We start from the raw sequence: 23881 nt of genomic DNA, 5'->3' as shown, positions 1-23881 counted from the left end.
GAGATGGCAGTGCATTACCAGGAAACTATTCAATTTGGTTTAATAACAAACTGCTTTCACAGTCGCATAATCATAGCTTTCATGAAAACACATGCTCTTATATTCTTCATGGTGTGCTTTGTATACTTTTCTTGTACTTTAAGAATTGAATTTAGTTTAATAACAAACTGCTTTCACAATCTCACAATCACAACTCTTGTGAAAACACATGCTGTTATATTCTACGTGGTGTGCTTTGCATACTTGTATTTTACTTCAAAAATGGAACATCTCAAAGTGTGTTTCTCTCCTAAACACTTCAGTGGCGTATTTGAAAGTACTCGTGGTTTCAGTGAGTGCCATAGACTTTTAACCATGCTTTCTGCTCACCTTCATTTAGCAAACTATTTATTAACGAGAAGTTTTCATTAGGTATTTGTTGTTCTACTTGTGTGCATGTATATGAACAAACTTAGGTGATATTAGCATCTGTTTGGAAAGGTGTACTGTCCAGGTGTTTTCCAGAGTTTCTTAGTCACAACACTGTACTCATCTTTCCCATTGAATTGTCTTGTTTAGATCTTGCTGAGAAGATAAAGGTGCCACTTTATGTTCACCGTCATCTGTATAGCATGAGGGGGAAAGGTTGGGGAGCCATCTTTGCCTCATAAGTGCATCTCAGAAATGCTACGTTTGGTCTTGAACAAGATCACAGTACTTACGGTTCCTGACTGATACTTGAACTGTAAAGCTGTTTTTCAACAAGGCAAAAGCGTATAATTCTTTTGATGATGATTCCGGTGTATTTCAAATCCTCTGTAAGGCATAATTATCAGCTGTCATCTGGAGAAATGCTGGAAAATTGTTTCAGTCTTAAATAACTGTAGCTTGTGATATCTACCTTATCGTTAATAATCTAGTGTTTTCACGCCCCAGCATCTTGTGGCTGTCCTTTGTGCTTTTGTATTTAACAACAAAAAAGGGAGTCTGTTGGTTTGTTTTCTGCTGTAATATATTCTGATTTGTAAGGGAGCATTCTAAAATGCATTTGCTCTTTAACAATACATTTCTTCTCTCAATAGCCAACTACTCCACCAAGCCAAGGGAGGCCTGATTCACCCGTTTATGCTAATTTACAAGAACTGAAAATATCTCAGTCTGCACTTCCACCACTACCTACAAGTGCTCCGGTCCAAATAAATGGGGAATGGGAAACCCATAAAGATACGACAGGACGCTGTTATTACTACAACAGAGGATCACAGGAGCGGACCTGGAAACCTCCACGGTGGGCCCGAGATGCAAGCATTAATAAAGGGGATTCCCAGAGCCATGCAGATCATGAGGTAGTTCCTTCCGAGATCACAAGCAATGAGATTGTAATACATATGAATGCTGTTCTGCTGTGGAATTTGGTACCACTGAGTTTGAAGTGTCAAGGAGTGTCTTTATTGGTCTTTTTGGTCGCGTATTGTGGTATGAAGTAGTAAACAATTTAGCTTTTCAGTCCCTTTTGTGTACATGGACTGTATACAAGAGTAATATATTGTAAAAATGCCTTACAGTCCCTCAGCAGGTATTTCAGTTTTTCATTTGAAGGAAAACAAAGATACTTTGAAACTAATAAATGAGGATAGAATAAGACAACCATTGTAACTTCCCTTGCCACGAAGTGCATTCTCTTTCCCAGTGTATTTGGCATATTTCTGAGGGAGAAGGGGGGAGAGGAGAGGGAGTGTGACAGTGCTTTAGAAGCAGTGTTTGTGGTGATGTGTTGAAAAAGGCAAGGGGAATTAGTTATTTTTATCGGTATCAGTTAAATCCACAGTCAAACAAAGGCAGGGAATATACAGGTGTTTGCTACTGTTAGATTAATGCTACGGCAGTAAATTTAAGTATGAAATGTGTTTTTTACAGAGGAAAATATTTTCTTAGAGAGGAATTAAGATGGATTTAGAGGTTATGATGGATGTAGTGATCTCCAGAGTTCTGGAGTCCAAACCAGACTTAGCGGAGTTCCACAGCACTTTCTACCCACATAAAAAATACATAATGGAAGCTTCTATGAAATGAAAATATTTATTTTTAATTTCATACTTAGTTTTATGCATACTATTAATAATTCTATATGTTCTATGGTGCTTTTAAAATGTAATTTTTTTAAAAGGGGCACATGTGACCAAACTCACATTATATTTAATTCTTAAAGAGGTGGAATAATCATAGTGAGTGTAAAAAGCAAGTTTAGCTGAATAACTTGTTGCAGCATTGTATTTAACCATTTGCTTAGGTGATTTGAATTTACACATTTGTCAATTATTTCTACTTTGGATAGCTGTAGAACAAACTAGGACAAAGGGCAGTTAAAGGAGCTATATTTTGTTGTCAGATTGTGTTAACTTTGAGAAAATCATTTTCTTCATTCTGTGAATGATATTCTGGAGGACATTAGATAACATTAAAATTACTGTGCTAGAAGCTCTGCCCAGCCAGGTGTCCAGGTGCAAGGGCAGCAAATGCTGACGGGGAGGAAATCCATCTCAGCTTTTGGCAGTTAGCTGTAGGAGCTAGATTATGTTCAGGCCATAAACATATTCTTTGCATAGATCAATGGACTTTTATTATTATTTGAACCCTTTGCTTTTGTAGAACCTTTTGCTTTTGTAAAACCTTTTGGCAAGGCTTTGCCACTGACCTTGCTTAAGAGAGCTGAAGCTTACTGTGGAGTTATTTTATTTATGTTAAAGGATGATTTGGGTTAATATTTGAAGTGCATATTTATTCTGTGCAGCCAGTCACTAGGGAGAGTCACAGCGGGGTGTGTGTATCTAAACAGCAGTAGTTCAGAAAAAGCAAGGGAATAGTTGGGAGATGGGTATTACTATTTAAATATGCTTAAAAAAGCGCTCTTGTGTTCAAACAGTACTTGGGGTCATCAGTTTCCTGATGGAAAGAAAAAGCAAACATTTATCAAGAAATCTTCTACACTCCACTTTAGTGTACCCTTTTCAAATATGCATAGTTTAGGTGGATTTCCTTGTGAGTCTATTACAATGTTTAGTTTTAAAATTTAATTGTGGACTGCTCAAAAACTTTATATTGCTGGAACACCCTGTTGTAGAAGTCTACCTGTGGGATGGTAGAGCCAGAAACAGGAGGGGGAAAAAAAAGGGACCCTTTCATTGCCTTTGGCAATGGTCTTCATGGCAGCTGTGACATCCAGAAGCATTTAAACAGCCAAATTTTCTTGCCACCGTTTAGTGGCAGCAACAGGCAAACTGGTGAAATGTTTGTGGCTGTCACTTTGGTATCTCTGACGATGGTCTATTAATTTGTCACTGAGTGTCCTTTTGCTGAATAACTCTGGTTTGAGTCTAGATAAGATGATTGGGGTTTTTTTAGTAGTAACTCTCCTTATAGTAAGTGTAACTAGTTTTCTGTTGTCGTCATTCTTCCTTCTTGTCATGGAAGAACTTCCAATAATTCTTTCTCCCTCCGCATCTGCAAATGATCCCCTCTGACTCTTACTCATACCTCCGTGCCACAACTTTACCACATAGTTGCATGTTCAGAAAGCTTGATTTTTTTTTTTAATTTATTTATTGTCCATAACTTAATTCAGGTCAGTTTTCTGTTTGTGATATTTGAGGTGTCCCAGGTTTGCCTTCAGTTAGTTACATGCCAAGTTTTCAGTCTTTGTAAGACCAATGGATGATGCATATATTGATTAGGTTTTAGCTACTCACAAGTTTTTATTTCTAGTAGCACAGGTTCCTTAAGTAATTTGTGTCCTCTCCGACTGGGTTATCAAAGTTTGAGTCTAGGGAGACACATTTTGCAAGGTCATATCAATGTATTTTCCAGCAATTGTGTTGATTTTGAAGCTGCTTTTTAAAATTCTCTTCCCCTCCCTCCCTCCCTTTCTTTTTTGTTCTGCATTTGGGAGTGTACTCTGCACTGTGCTGTTCATGTTTACCTTTTTGTTTATGACCTGAGTACTTAAAATACTTAAAGGCTGAGATCAGAGATGAAGTTACAGTAAAATACAGGACATCCCAGATTTTGTCTTGATTATGAAGACTTAAAGCAAATGTCTAAATAATCAGTAAAACCACATTTATTATAATTAAGTTGGCTTTTACACACTAGTCTGAGCTTGTTCATTCCCTTCAGATTTACTGATAAAAGTGCATGTTCAGGAAGGTTAAATGCTGGTTATATCTTCACTGATATGTCCTTGGAGGAGTTTGTATTGTATTAGGTAGCAAAATGGCAGGGCGATGTAAAAATGAGAATTGTGAATGATCATGTATTACACGTGCAATATATTAGAACATGAAATAGATTATAGTTGATCTTGGAACTTTGTGATTAGGAAATTGTATTTTGTCGGATTGTTAGAACGGAGTACAACTGTACCTAATTGGTAAAGCAGTTGGTAGCAGGTATGGCACAAAGAAAGCAGTTATAGGTTATAGCAATTATTTGGGTAGGGTGGGGGAAGCAATGAAGTCCTATCAACAGGGCCTCTAGGAAAGCGTGTAAGATTTTTTAGAATTACAGATAAATTTTATCAGAAGTGTATGTGTTTGAGGAAGGAGTGCTTAACAATATCTAGGAATTATCTGTCAGGTAGTGAAGCGATTTAATTAGGGTGGACTATAAAAGGAATGAGATGTCACCATATTGGAGAGAAGCAAATCTCTAATATCTAGCTAATAGAACATAATGTGAAGTAGAGACCAAAATATTAACCAGAAAGCTGTAGAAAAGCCAACAGGATTTCATTTGAATTGAAAACTACATTTAAAACATGTGGCCAAGATGCAGTTTTATTCCCTGTTTTTTGTTTTGATATAAAAAGGGCAATAAAGGGTTGTTAGCTTCTTTAGTCAGTAATCTTTCTTACTGTTTTGATTTTTAGAAGTAGTAGTAACTTTCAAAACTGGACTAGTTCAGTGATAAAGAGAGACTTTAACTATTCCTTTTCTTATTAAATGTGTGGTGATGAATTCATCTCTGTCTTCAAGAATTTTCCATGTAAATGGAAAAAAGCCAAGAAAGATAGTGGAGGCAATGATGCGGGGGACTTGCTGTAATTCCCTTTAGTGTCACGGCAGAGTTCTTACAAGGTGTAAGGTTGGGCAGCTGTCTGCTTAAAGTGGCTTTATTTAAATGTGGTATAGTATAATTAGGGATGGGACTCAGAAGCAGCATGGATGATACTTAAAAAGCATATAGGCAGTTAATACTGAAAAAGTGTTGAAAGTTAAAAGTTACTGAAAGTGGTTTGGCTGGTGTTCTCTAACCCATGTTGATGCAACTTTAGCAGTTGTTCCTACTGGCTGAGGAACAAGGAATGCCTTGGCTTGGTAAACTTTGTAACAACTTGGGAATTTCGTTTAAATTGAGGTCTGCAAATGTATGTGAGATTAGTTAAGCGTCAAGGCTATTATTATATATACTTTATATGTGCTTTACAGATAGAATGTTAATAGTCATGCTTGCTGAACAACAGTGGTTTTTCTAGGATAATTTAATTTTTAACTCTTCTGATTAGTTTTACATGTGTACAGTTTCTTCAGTATCAGGAGTTGCTTGGAAGAGGCAGATACACATGCATTATGATGTTCAGTCGTAATTCTTGTTAATAGTGATAATAGAGATGTCCAAAGTCTACTAGTTTGAGCATATGTCAATGCACTTAATATTTAACCATTGAAACATAATGTAAACTTAAATATGTGTATACAATATAGCTATTTTACAATAGTACTTTAAGTGGAGCTAATAGCGCTCTTATCAACTGTTCAGTCTTAATTCTTGAAGTGTAAAAATGGGACTGAAGACTACTTTTTCCCACCCCACCCCGCAACTAGTGTTTAGAAATTGGCACTTCAGAATTTCATGTTACTCCACATGCAAGAGACGTAGCATTGTTTAATCCATAGTTTACATGCTCACATTCTGCAGGCTGTAGAGGATGCTTAAATTTTTTTTTGGTGTTACTTTATTAATGACCTGAAAATTTCCCATGGGTTGTGCTGTGCTTGGGAAGCTGGCTCATGTCAGTGTAGGGAGTTTGCACATAAGTGGTAAGGTACTCAGAAAAGTAATGCCAAACCCCTATGTAATAATCACTTGGAAATGTTGCTAAAGATATATATAGTTTCTAAAACAAATGACTGTAAAAACTGGTAAGTTTCTGATACGTGGATGTTTTTTGGTAAGATTTAAGTTTTCAGGAGAGGTTTTTTCAAGTTCAAAACTGGAATTCTCCCTTTCTTCTGCTTTATGGTTTTCCTCAAAATGCTTGTATTTGTGTTACTGAACCTTAGTCAGTATTTAACTGCTGTAATTTCTGAATAGCAGGATGTGTTCCCTCTTAAGTGTTATGCCTCCTGCTAGCTGAGGTTCCAAGATAGCGTGAAAGAAAATCTGCACTGAATTCCTCAGGAGAATGTGCCATAGAGATATTGTTGTAGGAGATGAATACAGGAAGATTTTCTTTTTTGTGAAGCACAGAAAGGATGCTTTGAATAATACTGTAGTAATTTAGCAAGGAGGTGAACAAGGTGCATGAGGGAACAGAAGCTGTGTGTGCAAAATCTTTTTTATACTTTACATGTCAAACTTGTTCCTTACATTATAAATCACTTCTACCTCTGGAAAATAATTTTACACCTCAGCTACTTGGTGCTTGGTAGAAAGCCTTGCTTTTGCGTTGCTCATTCACACAGATCAGAGCTGGAAGGAGGAGAGTAGAAATACCTAATGTTTTAGGATCTATTGCACAAGTACTGTAAAGTGCTGGGACCTACCAAGGTGCAACTGGAGTTTGAAGATGTCCTTAATGTTTGTTGTATTTCCAGATGTTATTTGGGAGAAAAGGATTTAGGTATAACAGTTGGAATGTTGCCGGAAAACCAAGGTAGCAGGTTTCCCAAGTTTTTTTGAGTCGATGCAGATTACCAAAGTTAATTCTCTTCATCGTTTAGTAATGTAAATTTGTGGGAAAGAAATTTAGGTTAGCAAAAAAATTGAAGTTTAAGTCTGAGTAGCTGAAATCTGGTGTAGTAGAATTAAAAAACAATTGCATCAGTATAAACAGTTATTCTGAAAATACTTTGAATTGCCTAGCAATTATCAAGCATTTCTGTACTGTAAAAATGCATCTCTCTCTTCTCTGAGGTAAGATATAAAAGTGTGAACTCCCTGACCTTATTACTATTCTCTTTCTAGTCAAATAATCTTTGATCTTTCAGATTTTAAAGCGCTTTCATTCTCAAAACTGCCTTGTATGTTTCTGACTACTTGTAGCATCTTTCGTCAGAAGAAAACGACCACAGTTCTTGTTACAGCCAGTCAGATAGTCAGTATGGTTCTCCTCCAAAGGGTTGGTCAGAAGAGTTGGATGAACATGGTCAAACCTTATATACCAATGACTATACTAATGAAAAGGTACTTTTTCCTTCTTCTCATCACATGTTCTGAATCTTTTTCACTAATTCACTGTCAGAAATGTAGATTTCATTTCTAGAAGTGAAACGCATACCTCAGCAGTTATCTCCTTTTGGTTTTTTAAATATGCATGAAACTTCAGCAAGTGAACTGACTTCTTTTTTTATGTGTGTTCTTTACTATTTAGAAAAAGTTTTCTTATTTCCAGTTGTGTATCAGATTATATAAAATAAACATATAGTGTATAATGTTTTTTAATTCCTGCTGTCCCCCATCCTCTTGGTTAGACTTCAGGAATGAACTTCGTACCAATATACTGGTTTTCTTACTATATCTCAAGAGCTGTTCTTGCCTACATAGGCCTTCCAGTTAGGATGGTTTTGAACTGAAAATAATGCGGCTTTACTGGTTTCATGCTTTCCTTCACTAGGGATTTACAGTACTGCTTTCAGATGTAGATAAACTTCTTAAATCTGCTGATACAGCTGTAGTTTATGTTCTGTTCTAATTATCTAATTACAACTGATGACTGTGATTCTGGGCATGTTATAAAAAATTCTCCAATGTAGGATAAATGACAATGTTTATATTTTAAAGCAGTCGATTTTTATGATTGTTCACTAAAGCTGCATTTTGGATTTTTTTAACTTCAAAAAGTATTAATTGAAACAGTAGTTTTTTTGTCATATTATAGCACCACCTCTTCGATGTATGCAAGTATTTTTTTGAAAGAAATTTTTAAATAGTTGAGTTTTATGCCAGTCTTGGAATTTTATCGTGCTTAACCTATTTCTGCTAAACATCTGTAGAGCACATACCTATGTTTTGGCAAATATGCAAACTTTTTTTTAAATTGCACTGGGATTGATAGGAAACACTGTTTTCTATCACGAACAGTTTATTGGAAGGCAATCTTGTGAAACCTGCTTGACCAAAGAGCCTTGCTGTGAGTGTTTCTGTGCATTTTTTTGTGTGATCTTCTTGTAGACTTTTGCTCATTACAGTTCTTTCCTTTCTGCATAACTAGTCAGAGTTGTCATAACTTTACCTCTTCGATTGTGAAAGTTGCTTATAGAGGTTACAGAAATTATATTATCTTTATTAATGATTTATTTTATGAACTGCATTTCATGTTCCTGTTGATGTTAAAAGTGGGGTTGTTCAACAAGTTCAATTATCTCTTAAATTGTCAGCAGTTACTGATTGAACTTCTTGTAATTCTGTGTATAAAACCCTTATGCAGATCTGATGCAAAGATTTTTGCCTCCTTAAACTGACACCATAGTGTTGGTGAGAGTGAGATGTGCCATCTTCAAAAATACCTGTTTATCACAATCTCTTGTGTGGTACTGCAGGACTATTTTCGAGGAGTTACAGAAGGAAAAAATACTAGTGCACCCAATTCAGGAACGTTGTTCTGTGGTGTTCTCATCGCTAACTAACCTTGGTTGGTTAATGGAGCTTGTGCACTACTCACTGCTGAAGTGGATGGCACTTTATTAAAAATTAACTTTAAATCCCAAGTATCAGAGATTTACTATGTTACAGCTGTCACTCTGATTACATTTCCTATCATTGCTTTTCTTTCTACAGTGGATAAAACATGCAGATGAACAAGGTAGACCATACTACTACAGTGCTGATGGTTCTCGATCAGAATGGGAGTTACCTAAGGTGAGTTACTTGAAAAAGAAATTTTGACAACTTGGGGCTTTCTCCTCCTCCTCAATAAATGGTCTGTGAGGCATTTAATGGGACTTATTCACGGCAAGAGGACTTACATATTGCACTTTTTCTTGCATTTTTGTGGAATTTCTGATTGTGAAGAGAAAAAAAAAGTATTCAAGGTCATGAGAAATGGATGTATGTGACTATTCAGATGTCAAAGATGATCTTGTACCTTTGCTGAACTGAGCTTTACATGCAAGGCTGCAGAACAGTATCTCTGATTTTGCTGTGATGAAGAAAACCTCTATAGGAAAAAAGCATTTTTTTAACTGCAAAATGTTTCTGAGAAATTTTAGTCAAATTTTAGTACCCTCCAACATGCTTATACAGACACGTATGTGTATATATATATATATATATATATAAACAAAAGTTTCAGCAGAGTTTTGTGATACCTTTGAGGATGACACAGTTTCACCAGAAATGTGTTCTGGTATTTATTAATTTTGTAATGAAAATAGGAAATTCTAGGAAAGTGATGAGCTAGGGACAGTTGATAGTCTGAGGATGTACCTAATACTATCTTAATCCTCATTTTCACTTTGAAAAACTGCAGGACGTTTGTCATAGTGTTGTAGTTGTATACATCTTTCCTGCTATTAGGATGTTTATTCAATCCTACATAGTGAGGTGACCATAAAAAAAAAAATCCATGCAGAATTGAATGCATAAATATATGAAAGAGCATGTTTCTCAATTTTTGTTTCATCAGCCAAAAAATCAGTATCCTAAGTTACTTCCACTTAGAAAGGAGCAACCCTAATAGATAGTGCTTTCATAATATTTATGAGAAAATGTTTACATTGAAATTTATGAATGAAACTTTATACTGGACTGTTTTGTTATGTCAGTAAAATAGTTTGTATCTGAGTCACTGTAGAGTTACCTTTGTGAATTCTCCTATGTTGGTCTGATGTGTTAGATAACTTACTTTGTAACATACATAAACCTAACAATACAATCTGTAACTATTTGTTTAAAAAAGCTAATTAGCTATTAATTAGTAATAAGATTAATTAGAAGTCTGAAAATCTGCTAGACCAGGTTTTATCAGAAGCGGTTGTTAGCTCAGTATCTATAATTGAAGTTAGTTTTGGGGAATAATGTCTTGGGTATTTCACTCTGACCTCTGCAATGCAGAAAACTTTGAAAGTGAAGAAGCTGCTTTCTACAAAAATAGATTAGGTTTGGGTTTGGATTTGAACTAAACAGCAAATTAAGTTGGCTTTAATCCAACTACAGTAAGTCACAGAGATAATCCAGAATTGTTGTGTGAGGCATATTAGCATAAAGGGTTAGGGTTTAGTATTTGTGTATTAGTGCACGATATTCTAGTGGTTCTAAACAGACATCTGAGCTCTGTTATATTAATAGCCACCTACAGAATAAAACATAGCCTGTTTCAGAGTTTGTGATCTAATATGCTTTTGTTCTTGTTTATATGAAAATCATCACAATTGCAGTTACAAATTTTCCTTAAAAAATATTCTAATGAGCCATTTGGACAGAATGTACTCTTTATTTAATTCCTTCTTGAAACTAGTAAATCTTGAGTGGCAGCAAATACAAGGTTAACAGAAGTAAATAATCAATTGACTCTTGGATTCACAATCCAAGAGTCTCTGTTTCCAGAAACCCTTCGCTTTTAACTTTAAGTGCTGAGGAACAGATTAAATATTTTAGCAAAAGATTTATCTAATTTATGTAGCTATCTATCTGAAGAACATCCAGCAGAGATGTTACACTTGTAATTAAGTGTGATTGGAGTTTAGTCTCTCAAATCTTATTGAAGCTGGTTCCAGAACTGCTGAGGAGCAAATGAATTGGAAAGGCAATGTAGACCACAGAACTGCTTTGAAGAAAAATAACCTATGTTGAAAACTTTTGTGCGTGGTGGGAGAAAGACTTCAACATTGTAGCTCTTGCTTAAATGAAGTTAAATTACATTGCTAGGAAAAGGAAACTCCACTCTTGGTCAGTTTTCCCCAATGTATTTAGTTCAAATATTGCCTTCCAAAATCTGTTGTGAAATGGAGTGATGGATAGCATGGTCATGTAGTGCTGTTAAGGATTCTCTTCTTTTTCTGGTTTTTGCTAAATGGTTCTTAATAGTCTGGACTTCATTAGAACTAAAAATAATCCAGAGGTTTTTGGAACTAGAGTATCAACTGAGCTAATACTATAATATTAAAAATCTTCACTATTACAGCATTAACTGGAAGTGTTATTCCTGAGCATGTTCACATTTACAGTATTCTTGTACATGTGTTTAAAAATTTTGAGGGTATATGTTGGGGAAGAGGGGCATTACCAAACAAATTAATTCAGGCAGTCGCATAGAAAACCCTCCAGTCATGTATATTTAAATAACATCTAGGAATAGCTGAATGCCTCTGGCTGGTGTCTCAGATGGAGTAGCTTTGACAACTGCTGAAAAGTCCATTAAGGCTGACGATGAGTGTGACCTAGCTTTTTGCAGTGGAAGGGAAGAAGATGCTGAATTATTCTTTAAAACGGATAATAATCTTTAACTATAGGTTGTACTACGTCTTGCAAAAGACTTTTGAGTTTCCTCCTATGCATATGCATGCTGCTGCGTTCAGTTGTTGGGTCTTGCCAATGAAAAAAAAAAAATACACCTACAAATAGAAGTTCATTCCTGTGTAGATTACTATGATAAAATGTTTATTTCCTGTGTAGTGAATGAAAGCCTACAACTCTATTCCAGAAAACTAGTTTTCTAATACGAGTTTTATAATTAAAGCAAGCAAATGAGAAATCTGCATTAAGGTGGGGAAAGTATTAAATCTATTTCAGGAACAAGAATGCTCTAACTTCTGAAGTTTAAAAAAGGTAATTATCAAAATGACAAAAGTGAGGAAAACTATGTGATAAACATTGAATAAATAGCTCAAAGGGGAGGTAGAGAGGACAACCTAATAAAAATCATAGAGTGGTCTCAAACACATTTTCAAAATGTGTTCCTAGCCTGGTATCTGGCATAACAGTATGATGCTCGGCCATCTGCTGATGAAGCTCTCTGATCCAAGAGTAGACTTTGAAAGAAAATGCATGTACTATAAGCCTCTGGGGTGAACTAATAGTTTTGGTGTAAATATTTAGACTGTGATACTGTCGTTACAGTTTTTCTGATCAGAAGTTCCTGCATCGTTAGGTCCCCTCGCTGTATCCACAGAAAAAGCACTAGGTAGAGGAGCTTCAATTTTGGCAGTGTTGATAGACCAGCAGCCTGTTAACTCACTCCGTGCACTGCCAATGACAAGTATGAGCTCAGGGGCCTCATTTCTGATACTCAGGTGAATGGTTTATCTTGCTGGACACCAGAATGCTGTCAGAGCACGCGATCTGAAAAATTAAAATGTGATGCAGCTACTATCAGGAAGATACCATGCAGTCAGATGATGGAAGAAGATAAAGATGAGGACATGCAAATAGGGCCTGGTTTGTCCTATGGTAAATTTGTCTTGTTCTGAGTTGTGCTACTTGGCTTGAGGTAACATACTGTGTGTGTTGGCATTCATATCTGCTGTAAGTCAATATACTAAACAGTATCATTAGCAGTAGTGGATCATCACCACAGTCTTGTCATAAAACTTGGGATTGCTTGGCAGAAGTTGAGAGTCTCAGCTGATGTGAGGATCCGGATGGATTTTAAGGACAAAACCGCAAGTGATATGACAAACCTGGGATAAGTATGACAAGGCAGGCAGATTTTGTTCTTCTGTCTCTTTAATGTGTATATTTGTACTCAAGAGGCCTGGTCTGGTCTTCCTCATTTGTCCTGGTGTTTGGTGGTTCCCACCTCCCTCGCCTGCTCCCAAATAAGATGAGGGGAGAAAGTGCCCCCCGTTTTGGCTTGGGCAAGCAGCAGGACCTGTGGTAATCGGTGCTGGCTGGGAGCTCTTCTTCAAAGTTCAGCAGTCATAGGGGTGGAAGGTGAAGCAGTGGGTGTCCAACACGGCAAAGTGGGTTATCCAGAGGTGTCTTTCAGTCACTTCTGCAATTCATAGAGCTGCTTGGCCTGGTGGTCTCCTGTTTTGTGTAGGTTCTGTTCCTTTACTGTGGCTGCTGCCTCCAACTGCTGCCATCCAGATGTCTTATGGCAGGGAATGAGGAATCTTAATTTCCTAGAGGAAGAAGGAATGAAATCCTTAAAGACAACAATTATTCTTTTTTTATGTATGTAGGCCTAAGAAAAATGTGTTACTGATTTAGTTGATGAGTAAAGCAAAAGCTGTAACATAGGTGATATGACTATCACAACACCAACAAAGTTTATTTAAAGCCAACGACAGCAGTAGCACTGAAGAGTGGTTTTGTTCTGAGACAACATTAAAAATTTCTTTAAAAAAAAATCTTTCAGATAGTCTGTTGGGACAACTGCAAGTAACATGGTAGAGTAGTAAGCTGCTAAATGGTACTAGGATGTCAGAATATTTTTAAATGCTCTGTTTTGATCTGATTACAAGAGGGTAGAGTAGGATGATTAACGTCTGTTCTTTACTACTTTTCACTGCCTTTTGCTTCCCACTCTTTCCCATGCAGTTCATTTCATCTGGCAGAGGATGTTGTTAATGCTAACCAAGAAGAACCTTTGTTTCTGTTTCTTAAAGCTGACATATCTGTGTCATCCCCACAAGAATGGGGACAACTGCTACAAATAACTTGGAGGTGTTATGTTTATTTCAGTCACAATTAGGCTAGGACAGAACCTTGAGCCATACCATTTATCAGGTTAAAATTAAATACAAATCACTCAGCCAGCTGAGAGGATCAGAAAATTTTATACAGAGGCAAAGAAACCTTTTAAGTAGCTGGTGAAAGCACTGAACAAATTCAGCAATGAAAATAACCTTGTGTGACCTAAATTTACACTACTGGTATCCTTACCTTATGCCAAGAGCTGTTATAGTAAGTCTGCGTTACTTGGTGAGTGCAGTCAGAGTATGAGCAGCTTGCTCATGTCCTCCCCTCCTGATAGGAGATGGTCCCAATGAAATGGGGAACAAACTGAGGTGATGTGCTTGAGGGGTTAATGTAATGGACAAGTCTGAGCTTGTAAGTATTTTCTAGGAGCAGCAGTTTGTATACTTGGAGTTGTGTGCTGCATTGTCAAAAGCTTTAGAATTAAGAAAATAACATCGCACCCTGGGGTACTGCTGTTCAGGCACGTGGTGTAGCAGAGATCATCCTACCAGGCAATGTGCAGTCTGGAATGGACCAGTTTTATTGCAATGTGTGGCCCTTGCCTAATCTCTGTCTTCAAGATTACACCACGGTTTAGGCATTGAAAGGCTGCTTAGTTAGGTAAAAGATTTTGCATGAGAGAAGGAGAGCCCAACCTAGTTGCTTATTGTTGGTCATAAACAGTGGGAAGGATCATTGTAAATGCCTATGTGAGAGCCAACAGCTCCACAGGTAGGAGTCCTATAGAGTGTCAATAAGTGAATCTGACCTGAAACTGTTCTGCAAGGTTTTTTGAAGAAGGTTGGGTGAGGGCAGCCCAAAGAGTAGCAGAGGTGGTGGCATCTGACCTGGCTAGGCTAGTAGCTCTGGCTACTTCTCTGTAGCCAGGGGACTCTGGCTGGTCTAGAGGATGGCTAGTACAGTTGGATAATGCAGTCTGAAACAGTGTCTGTCTCTCACCGTGACTGTCTTTGGATATCACAGATCAATCAATTTGTTTTAAAAGTGGAGGCTTGTCTTGAGCCCAGAAATACATAAACTTTTTCTTTCTCCCTTAGTAGTGTGTTCTGCTATTTGTAATAAATAAAAAAAAACAGTAAAACAAAAAACCCACCCCAAACACCTGAAGGAGCAATGTTTACTTGACACATCTATTGTAAGAAAATGGGGCAAAAATGTCAAATGTTCCCTTTAAAGAGTCAGTTTACTAACACTGTTTGTATCACCAATGCAAATTATTTAAGCTGCTGAGATGCCTGTAGCTCAGTGTTGCTGAATTGTTAGCAGTGCTTTTTTAATGTGCTCCATATACTATTGCTTTGTGTTCTTGTTAAATGTTTTTTGTAAAACTTCATATTACTTCATTATTACAGGCCTTGTCTCCTTCAAGGCAGAGTTGTCTGTTAAGATCAGTTAACTTGTGATGGTGTCAAAGGTGCATTTTGAATATAGATCACCTGTAATTAGGCTTATGCCCATGTCCTAACTCTTAATGTAGACTTAAATTCAAAATAAGTTACTTTAAGTCTTTGACTGTTTGAACTTAATTCCCCAAGTTACTCAAATGGAAGGTGCATGGAGGATTTCCATAAATAACATTCATCAGTGTCACTGAAGTGTAAATCCATTTCTTAAATAAATGGTTCTGTTTCATAGCAAGAATATATTTTAATTGCCCACTTAAATGTTAGAACTGCTTCAAGGAATGCTGTTTGTGGTGACTTTCTGTGACTTAGACATAGTATCACTGAAAATAGTTTAGGTTTTTAGTTATAATATGGGCAGGCAATTCTGCTGCATATTGCTTAGCTTGCTGGCACAGTTTGCGTTGTAGGAGCATCTGTAGAGTGGATATTTCCGTAACAAAAAAGTAAGCTAGTAGATTCCTTGCAGCATGAATGATGGTTCAGCTTTTGATTTAACAAGGGGACAAACTGAGAGTTGCTTAGACCCTCACCATTGCAAGGAAGCAGTTGTCATTTGAGCGTAACTGTGCTGAACTCAATACAAAGTCAGTGCAATCTCAGAATTAAATTTCTGCAGTGGCAACCGATACGTTTCTGTCTGTACATGAACTACCAAATTTTATTCTCACTACTGCAAGATCCATTCACCTGGGAATATTTTACTACTATTGTGCATATTCAAATAATTCAATGAAACGCCAAAGTTATTTACCTTTTAAGCATCTATTGACTTACTGGAGCATTAACTCCGTTCATAGCAACATACAAAGGTAACACAAGCATAATGTCTGCCATGGCAGTATTAATGCTTGTTCTTTATTTGGGCAATAAATGTAACTGTGTTATGCAATTCACCTTAAATTTAGCATTGATGTTATTTAGATTTAAACCTTGCCATACTTTTCTGGTGTGTGTAGGTAGGTATAGGTTATTCTGTCTTTGAACACCTGAGACTCCAAGCTTACAGTAGGAACCAGTAGCAAAACTGTAGAATGCGGTGTGCTTGCAAAGATTACTGCTTCAGCCCTTTTAAATAAAAGGGGCATTTGTCTTTCCTGGTTTACCCAGTGGATTCTAGTCCTTTACATGACTCTACAAATGCTGCCTTATGTTTCTTTCTATGTGTAGATTTTAGTCTTCTAATGCTGAACAGAAAGAATGAGATTTTAAAAGACTTAAACCATACGTTGATGTTTTTTCTTGTTTGTATTTTCAAAATATTTTTGTAATTCTTCATAATGCTACCTCAGTGTTGGTGGTGATGATTTAAAATGGCAGTGTTGCTAGTGATAAGTATGCTGCAATTCTGAGATCTAATTAAATGCTGGGTCCTCATGACAATCACATTTTCTCAGCCTGTACATCTTTGGGATCCTCTTTGAGTTACTAAAAAACCTATGTTATGATAGATCCGTTCTCTCCTTGGCTGTTAAAGCTCTGCTGAGTCCTAAAATTATTTTCTGCTAAATGTTTATTTTCTGTGCTTATGTACACTCCACACCAGCAAATCCTTTTATAAATAATTTGATGTCATTGTTCTGAAAAAGCAAGTTGTTGTCCTCATGTCTCTCTCTCCTAGGCATCTCAAACCTTTGGGTCAAAGAGAATCATATCCAGGCAATCATAACTCTTAATCTAAATACCTTACTGCAGGATGGTAGGGTTTTCCTTTTTTTTCTTTTTTTCTTTTTTTTCTTTTTTCTTTTTTACACAAGAGCTGGACAGGTGATATGGTACTGTTGGCACAATATGAAGAGCGAGTGTTTAAATCTTGTGTTTATTCTAACTGCTTCGTAGTTCTCAGTATGCTGGTTGGTTACAAAACCAACAGCAGGCTGTTGCACAAGAAAGCAAACATCTTACCAAGGGAGAGTATTATCCCAACAGGCCAGTCTTAATTACTGCCTCAGAGAGAACTACAGCAGAAAGGACAGTTCTGAGGACCAAATGCAGAATAAAACCAAGGCTATTTTCACACCCTTGGGTGATATCAGGAATGTGAAAGTTTGCAATGTTAAGCTGTATGAATGGTATGTTCAGGAGTTGTTTCCATGAATTAGATTCTACTTACAATTTTTCTCTTCTTTAGTATAATGCTTCACCACAGCAGCAGAGAGATATAATAAAGAGTAGGAGTCTGGACAGGAGGCTACAAGAACCAATAGTTTTAACAAAATGGAGACACAGTACAATTGTGTTGGACACCAACGATAAGGTAGGAGCAAGTTAACAGCATGCTGGAATACCAACTGTTTCTGATGTGTTTCTGAAGTGTTTAACATAATCTAACAGAAAGGAGTATGCATGAATTTCTGAAATTTCATTTTTCTTACATTCTGTTGTCATTACGTATAACACCCAGTGATAACAAGGGCTGTTCGGTAACTTTGCTGCTGTTACTTTGTGAGTAGTAGCTTTTTTCCTTGTTATCATTGAAATGTTTTAACTAGTGTTGCTTCAGGGTTTGGCATGTACAGCCATTTTACTTATAACTGGGTATCTTCCAATTCAGTTTAGGCTGTGGAGTGTAGTTAGGGTTTGAATTCAAGAACTGTGGATGTAGGTGAGGTTCTAATGTAAGGTATAGTGATATTTCACACCTGAATGTTTTAATTGTAGGAAAAACCAAGTAGAAGTACACTAGAAAAATTGCAGACGAATAACAGGAATATTCATAAAATTGGAATAAGTCACATTCGCTAAAGTAAAAATTATGCCTTTAAAGATGTAAGTATTTGTATTATGTAGTGGATTTATTTATCACTTTAATGACTGTTACATTGATCTCCACTAACATCTTAAGGAAAGAGGAAAAGCCGCCTGTAGTTACAGCAGGCTTGTAATATTGTTACTGAAGGGCAGAGGATGGCACTGAAAGTACCAAAACACTTGGCTTTCATTGTGTCCAGTGCTGAGCTGGGTGTTTAGTCAGAAGAGAGCTGCGGGTCACTAACAACAAAAGCTGTTTTCTGCCCATTCTTAGGACATGTTTGTGACAGTCTGTTTTGGGCTGTACAGTAGCAGATGCTATTTAGGCCATCAAGGAGAAAGAGCCTCTCTTGCTCTCCCTGTGCCTGTCTCTCCGGTTTGATTTTTGTCTGCTTGTGCTGGGACGTTCTGCCTGTGGGTGAGGAGGGTTGATGTGAGCTGGGCAGGGAGGAACTGAAATGGGAAATGGGCATTGCAGGGTGGTGACTTGCTGGTTTCTGTAACTTCGTGGCAGTCTATCTATATACCAAGATTCACGGGAACTGAAATACTTCATAATGCTGAAATCTTCGCACAGGCTACTCAGAATGAGGTGTCAGGAAATGGCATTGTAAGCTCTCTTTTTCTAAAGATACAGGGGGGGAATGAAATGAATGTACATTTGGGAGTATGGAGAAAAGCCTGTAAGTGGGCCTGTGTAATTGCAGATGTCGAAGACAAACTTCAGTGGGCAAAACATAGTAGTTAGAATGAAAGTGGATCTGCTGCCCAGAATGTTACTTGCTTGACCTGTTGTTTCTGGTACATTTTAATGGCTTTCCTTGTTGAAATGGAGTGTAGGAGAGTGGCTTGTCATGAGTTGACTTAGTTCCTCAGGATAGCATTTATTGGATTTGATCTTAAGCTTTTGAGCTGTCAGTTTAGGATATATCATATGTGGTGTTGAGGAGGCAGCGGACCATGCTTGGCTGGAGACTTTGCACCTGTACACATCAGTTTAGCTTGAACGATTCTGAGGTTCCTCTACTGCTCCTTTCCCCTCCATTCTCATCCTTCTGTGTACTGAGTGTGTTGTGGCACTGCGTGAGAGACAGCCTAGGTGGAGTCCTGATGAATAAAAGCTGAGTGGATGCTTCTAGCCTCATGTGCAGTTTACGCTTCACAGGTATGAACAATTACATTTGAAATAGCGTGAAAGTTTTGGCCTCGCTTTTAAAGGAAGACTTGCCTATTATTGTTTGGCATAAGATTTACTTCTGTTTTGGAGTGACCTTATGTTAGTGCTGCATTGAATGAAGAAGCTCTTGTAAAACACTGAGTAAGTGGAGCTGTTTACTTTCCTTCAAGACCCAATTTTCAAATACCAAGATGTTTAAACCTAGTGAAGCAAACATGAAAGTGTAAAAATGCTTAGTGAATTAACCAAAGGAAACTGTATATATATCTGTAAACATTTGTAAAGTCTAAATCAATAGCTGAAAGTTCCTTTAACAGCTTCAAAACATGCAGGCAGCATGTTTTTTTAATGGTAAGGAGACTACATAGTTGTATAAAGCACAGTGTTAGTGCTTTGAGAAAATTAAAAATGTGTAGTGGAGCAATAAACTAGAGTCTTGTGGAAAGATAGAATTTATTGAGTGCACTTGCTTTATTACCACTGTCAGGCCCGCTGTTATGTGTTCTCCTTTAAATTAGTGTGTGGAAAGGGAGTAGTTTGTAACCACAAATACTGGGTTTCTTGTTCCAGAGTTGCTCAGTCTATGAAAGCTATCTCAAATTCAGAATGAAACAAAAATTAAACCAACTAGTATTTGTCTGGATAGAACATCAACCCCAAGTTAGCTTTTCAGAGAACTCCTAGGGAAGCTATTTTCTTTTTATTTTCCTTATTTCTTTTTCCAGGGAAAACAACACAATTCTATGAAAATAGGCCAGTCAAAAGAGTGTTTGAAATGTGTCAGAGTGAAAGTAAGAGTTGCCATGGCTGATGAGATTTGAAGATATCAAATGTACTTGTTAACTGTTTGTTGTCTGTGGCACATATCGGTATATAGCCATTAGCTAAAATATTTGGTAAGCAGAGGAAAAAATACCTTCCTGGGAGGTACAATGTTGAATTCCTTAATTTGAACATGTCCCCCCACCCCAGACATCTGAAAATATGGAACACTTAAACTGTTCTTAGGATTGCTACTGTTCTCTGTTACTATGCTACTAAAAGAACTAGTGGGCCACTCCTGTAGGTAGATTCGCAAGTGAATTTTAAAGCATGGGTGTGCAGAGTGTTATGTAATGCTGGAAAAGCAAAGTGAATTTGGGAGAGCTTTCAAGAGAATTAAAAAGAGTGAGGGGGAGAAATGTGTTCACAGTAACAGAGAACAAGCGACATTTTTCTTCTGTTTGAAACTCTTACCAGATTTCCAGGTGGTATATTTGTGCAAAGCAGTTATTACTTCAGAGGAAAAGCACGTGCGTTTTTTTTGTTCCACATGGGCAATTTTCTAGCTTTCAGAGATTTAGTACTTTCTTTTGGTTCGTAGTTAATGTCTAGTTTAAAAAAAACTCAATCTAGAAATTTTCAGTGCATGATTATAAGGAAATTAATGATCATGACTCAAAAAAATTGGTGTGTGCTTTTCTACATGTGGAACAACTTAGTGTACTAATCCTATATTTACTGACTGCACAGACATAATCTTTAAAATATTGGTATTTATTATATGGTGCCCTGTAATAAGTTAGTGTTATAAATGGGCTTTGTAATTTGATAGCAATGTCATACAAAAAAATCTGCCCCTTAATAAGGATGAATGCTTTGCTTTAAGCTGATACAGTATGTATTAACATTTTTTTGAATGGATATGTGCTAATTAATCCACTTTCAGTGTTGCCTGTAAATCTTATAAGACCACTGTTTAGTAGGAAGGTTTATGACTATCTGAGAAGATCATGAATGCTTTAAAAAAGTACTTTTTTTTTTTTAATGTATGAGTGTATGTAAAGAGAGAGAAAATATCTTCATGGTTAAAAAAATTAAAGGATTTGTAAGTAAGATAGTAAAGTAACTCATGTTGCCTGTTTGAATTTTATAGGAATCATCAACTGCTTCTAAGGCCAGTTTTCCTGAAAATGAGTCCTCTCCTTCTTCACCAAAGCATCAAGCCACAGTCAGTATGCAAAGTGTTTAAATAGATAAGTAGCTGTTGTAGAAACTGGGTTATTTATGATTAGAGAATTGAGGGTAAGCCTGCTTGTTATTGAGAAAAATAATGGGATAAAACTATTTGAAGATTTTAAGTTTTAAAAGGAATGTATTGCATACGACTGTGCTTTCAGAAAAAATACAAATGTCTTTTGGTTTAAATACAGTTTAACAATAGGAGATTAAGTTAAAAATACACAGTGGAATGAAATTATGTCAAATGATGTAGAACTCTGTTTACTTCCTCCAACTGTCATGTCTTCTCATCTAGCAACTTGGAATGTAAAAGCAGAAACAAACTCCCCCTCTTCACAGAATGTCTTGCTGTCAGTAGTCAGTAATAGTTCGTATATTTGATATCTCCAATTTTTTACTTGTGTTTCAGTTTCTCTGAAAAGGCATAGAGGAGCAGGCATAAATGCACTATGTCTTTTTGATTTAGTAGAATAACTTCTGAGAAGAAAAATTAACTTCTTGAATTCTTTGTGAATGTTTAACATTTTTGCTTCAGTTTTATATTTTAAATCTGATCATTGCTTTTTAAACTGTGGGGAAAATTTTTAACAAACGAAGTTTTAATCTTTTTATTTTATTTCGGAACTGTACTACAGTAGCATTGAAATTTGTGCCCTGATCAATTTCTGTAGGTAGCTCAGGGCATTAAAGGCACAACTGCTTCATTCTTACTCTGCATGCAGAGGAATGGTTCTCTGGTTTATTCATGCTAATACATTCTTACAACTCTTCAAACAGTTTTCCATAATCAAATAAACATTGTTTATTCAGCAAGCATAGTTGATAGCCTTACAAGCAATTATTGCTGCATATAGTCTAACTTCTTCAAATATGGCTTAGACCTTGAATGATTAAAATTGTATTTTGTAGAAGAACTCACTGCTGCTTTAGATAATAGAAAAAAAAGCACCTGAATTTTCTTTAGTTGTGCCCAGGGATTTAAATATTACAAAGAAAGCTGGTGAATTTCTGTGTGTTTTGATCCTTGCTTTCTACTTCCTTTTCCCCAATTACATTAATTTTCACTTTAGTACCCCCTAGTGTTGCTGCTAAGTAGGGCATTGTGATACTTTTTATGAATAATTATTCTTTGGAGTATTCCCACTGGTTCCACCATGAGTAATTTATCAAAACCATAATTTATTTGTGAAAGTGGCCATGGGTTGTACAGTCCCTGTGAAAAATGGTGACAGGCTGTTCCACTTACTAAAGCCAAAGGTTTGTTAGAAGAGTGCAATGCATAGGACTGTTAGTGGTTGTCTGCATTGATCACAAATACAAGTGATCTGAAAAATGGGTTAGGTTTTGGTGGTGGGGAGTGACTGATTTCTTCTATTAAAAATACCAGGTTTGGAAGATAATTTATATAACACAGCTTGGGAAAGCATTCAAGCCCAGTAGAGATACTAGACTGAGTAGGAGTAGCAGCTACCATTGAACTGCAGTAACATCTGAACCACCAGCTAAACAGTATTACCCTTGAAAACGTCTCTTTTTTTTTTTTTTTTTTAATATTTTATGTGCTGTGCTTGAAACATGTAGGTAAAATTGTTAAGGTTCATGAAAAACTGGAAAATGATACAAGTTATACCATGTGTAACAATGTGGTATAATACGTTGTTACAGTATTCCAGCAAAAAAATTCTTTGATACTGTATTCTGCAGTTATGGTGCACTTTAAATTTGAGATAGAAGATGGGATATATCTTCTATTTTCATTGGATCTAGAATTGAGGACATTTTTGTTACAATAAAACTAATTTGGATCCTTTCCCTAGTTGATTGTTTCAAGTAATAGCTTAGTTCTTAAATTAGGAACTGTTACAAGCTGTTACTGAAAAGGAATTGATTAAAAAAAATAATTTAACATTCCTTTAGCATCATTCACTGGTAGAGGAAAGTTGGGGTGACAGGAGAAAATGATAGACTTTGTCACGCCATCTTGAGAGTCAGTAAAGGTATAAATTGATGGTTTTCCTTCTTATCCTAGTGCATTTTTTCAAACATTCCTTTCTATTTTATTATTTTTGCAGAGAAACTATAAATATTCACTCCAGATATTTGAAACTTGCAAATACCCTTCTTCAGCAGTATTCTTTTTCCAGTGTTCACTGACTGATCTCCAAATTTGTACATACCAATATAAATGATTCTCATCAACAAGACGTAACCAAGTTTAAAATTCTAATATTTTGCTTGGGGATAGGAAAAAATAGGACATCAAAGAAATGTTTCACTCATCTGTTTTTAAAATGAGTATGTTAATATTTTTATGCATTTCAACCATGTTTTATTTAAAATATGCAATTACGTTAAAATAACTTGGAAGAATTTTGTGAGAGAACTTAGGCTGTTTGTTTGTCAGCCATCTGCTTCTTTAGGAAAGGACACAAACACAAATGTGCTATTACACAAATCGTTATAAATTTATGTTTAAAATTTCCACTGCCTAGTACCACAGATGACTTAGTTTGGCTTGTACGAAGAACCTCGGCCTTGAAGGAAAGCTTTTTACCCTTTGAATGGTGATGAGTACTTTCCCAGAGGAATTTTGATTTTTGCTGATCTCTGCATATTTAAGTATACTTAATGACAGTTTCTTGAATTTATAATA

General features: G+C 36.4%; 1 protein-coding gene across 1 annotated transcript in view; it reads left to right on the top strand.

The window, feature by feature from the left end:
- Nucleotides 1-261: 261 nt before the first annotated feature.
- ARHGAP12 (Rho GTPase activating protein 12) overlaps nucleotides 262-23881 on the top strand; it is a 43812-nt gene continuing 20192 nt past the window's right edge. Inside the window, exons 1-6 of the mRNA XM_040589255.1 lie at nucleotides 262-276; nucleotides 1062-1325; nucleotides 7300-7440; nucleotides 9034-9114; nucleotides 17431-17556; nucleotides 21143-21217. Coding sequence (XP_040445189.1) covers nucleotides 262-276; nucleotides 1062-1325; nucleotides 7300-7440; nucleotides 9034-9114; nucleotides 17431-17556; nucleotides 21143-21217 — 702 coding nt within the window. The remainder of the gene's footprint in view (nucleotides 277-1061; nucleotides 1326-7299; nucleotides 7441-9033; nucleotides 9115-17430; nucleotides 17557-21142; nucleotides 21218-23881) is intronic.

Source organism: Falco naumanni, chromosome 4 (assembly GCF_017639655.2).
Source record: "Falco naumanni isolate bFalNau1 chromosome 4, bFalNau1.pat, whole genome shotgun sequence".
NCBI lineage: Eukaryota > Metazoa > Chordata > Aves > Falconiformes > Falconidae > Falco > Falco naumanni.
Note: the sequence above shows the minus strand (reverse complement) of the source record. Positions and strands in the feature narration are given on the sequence as shown.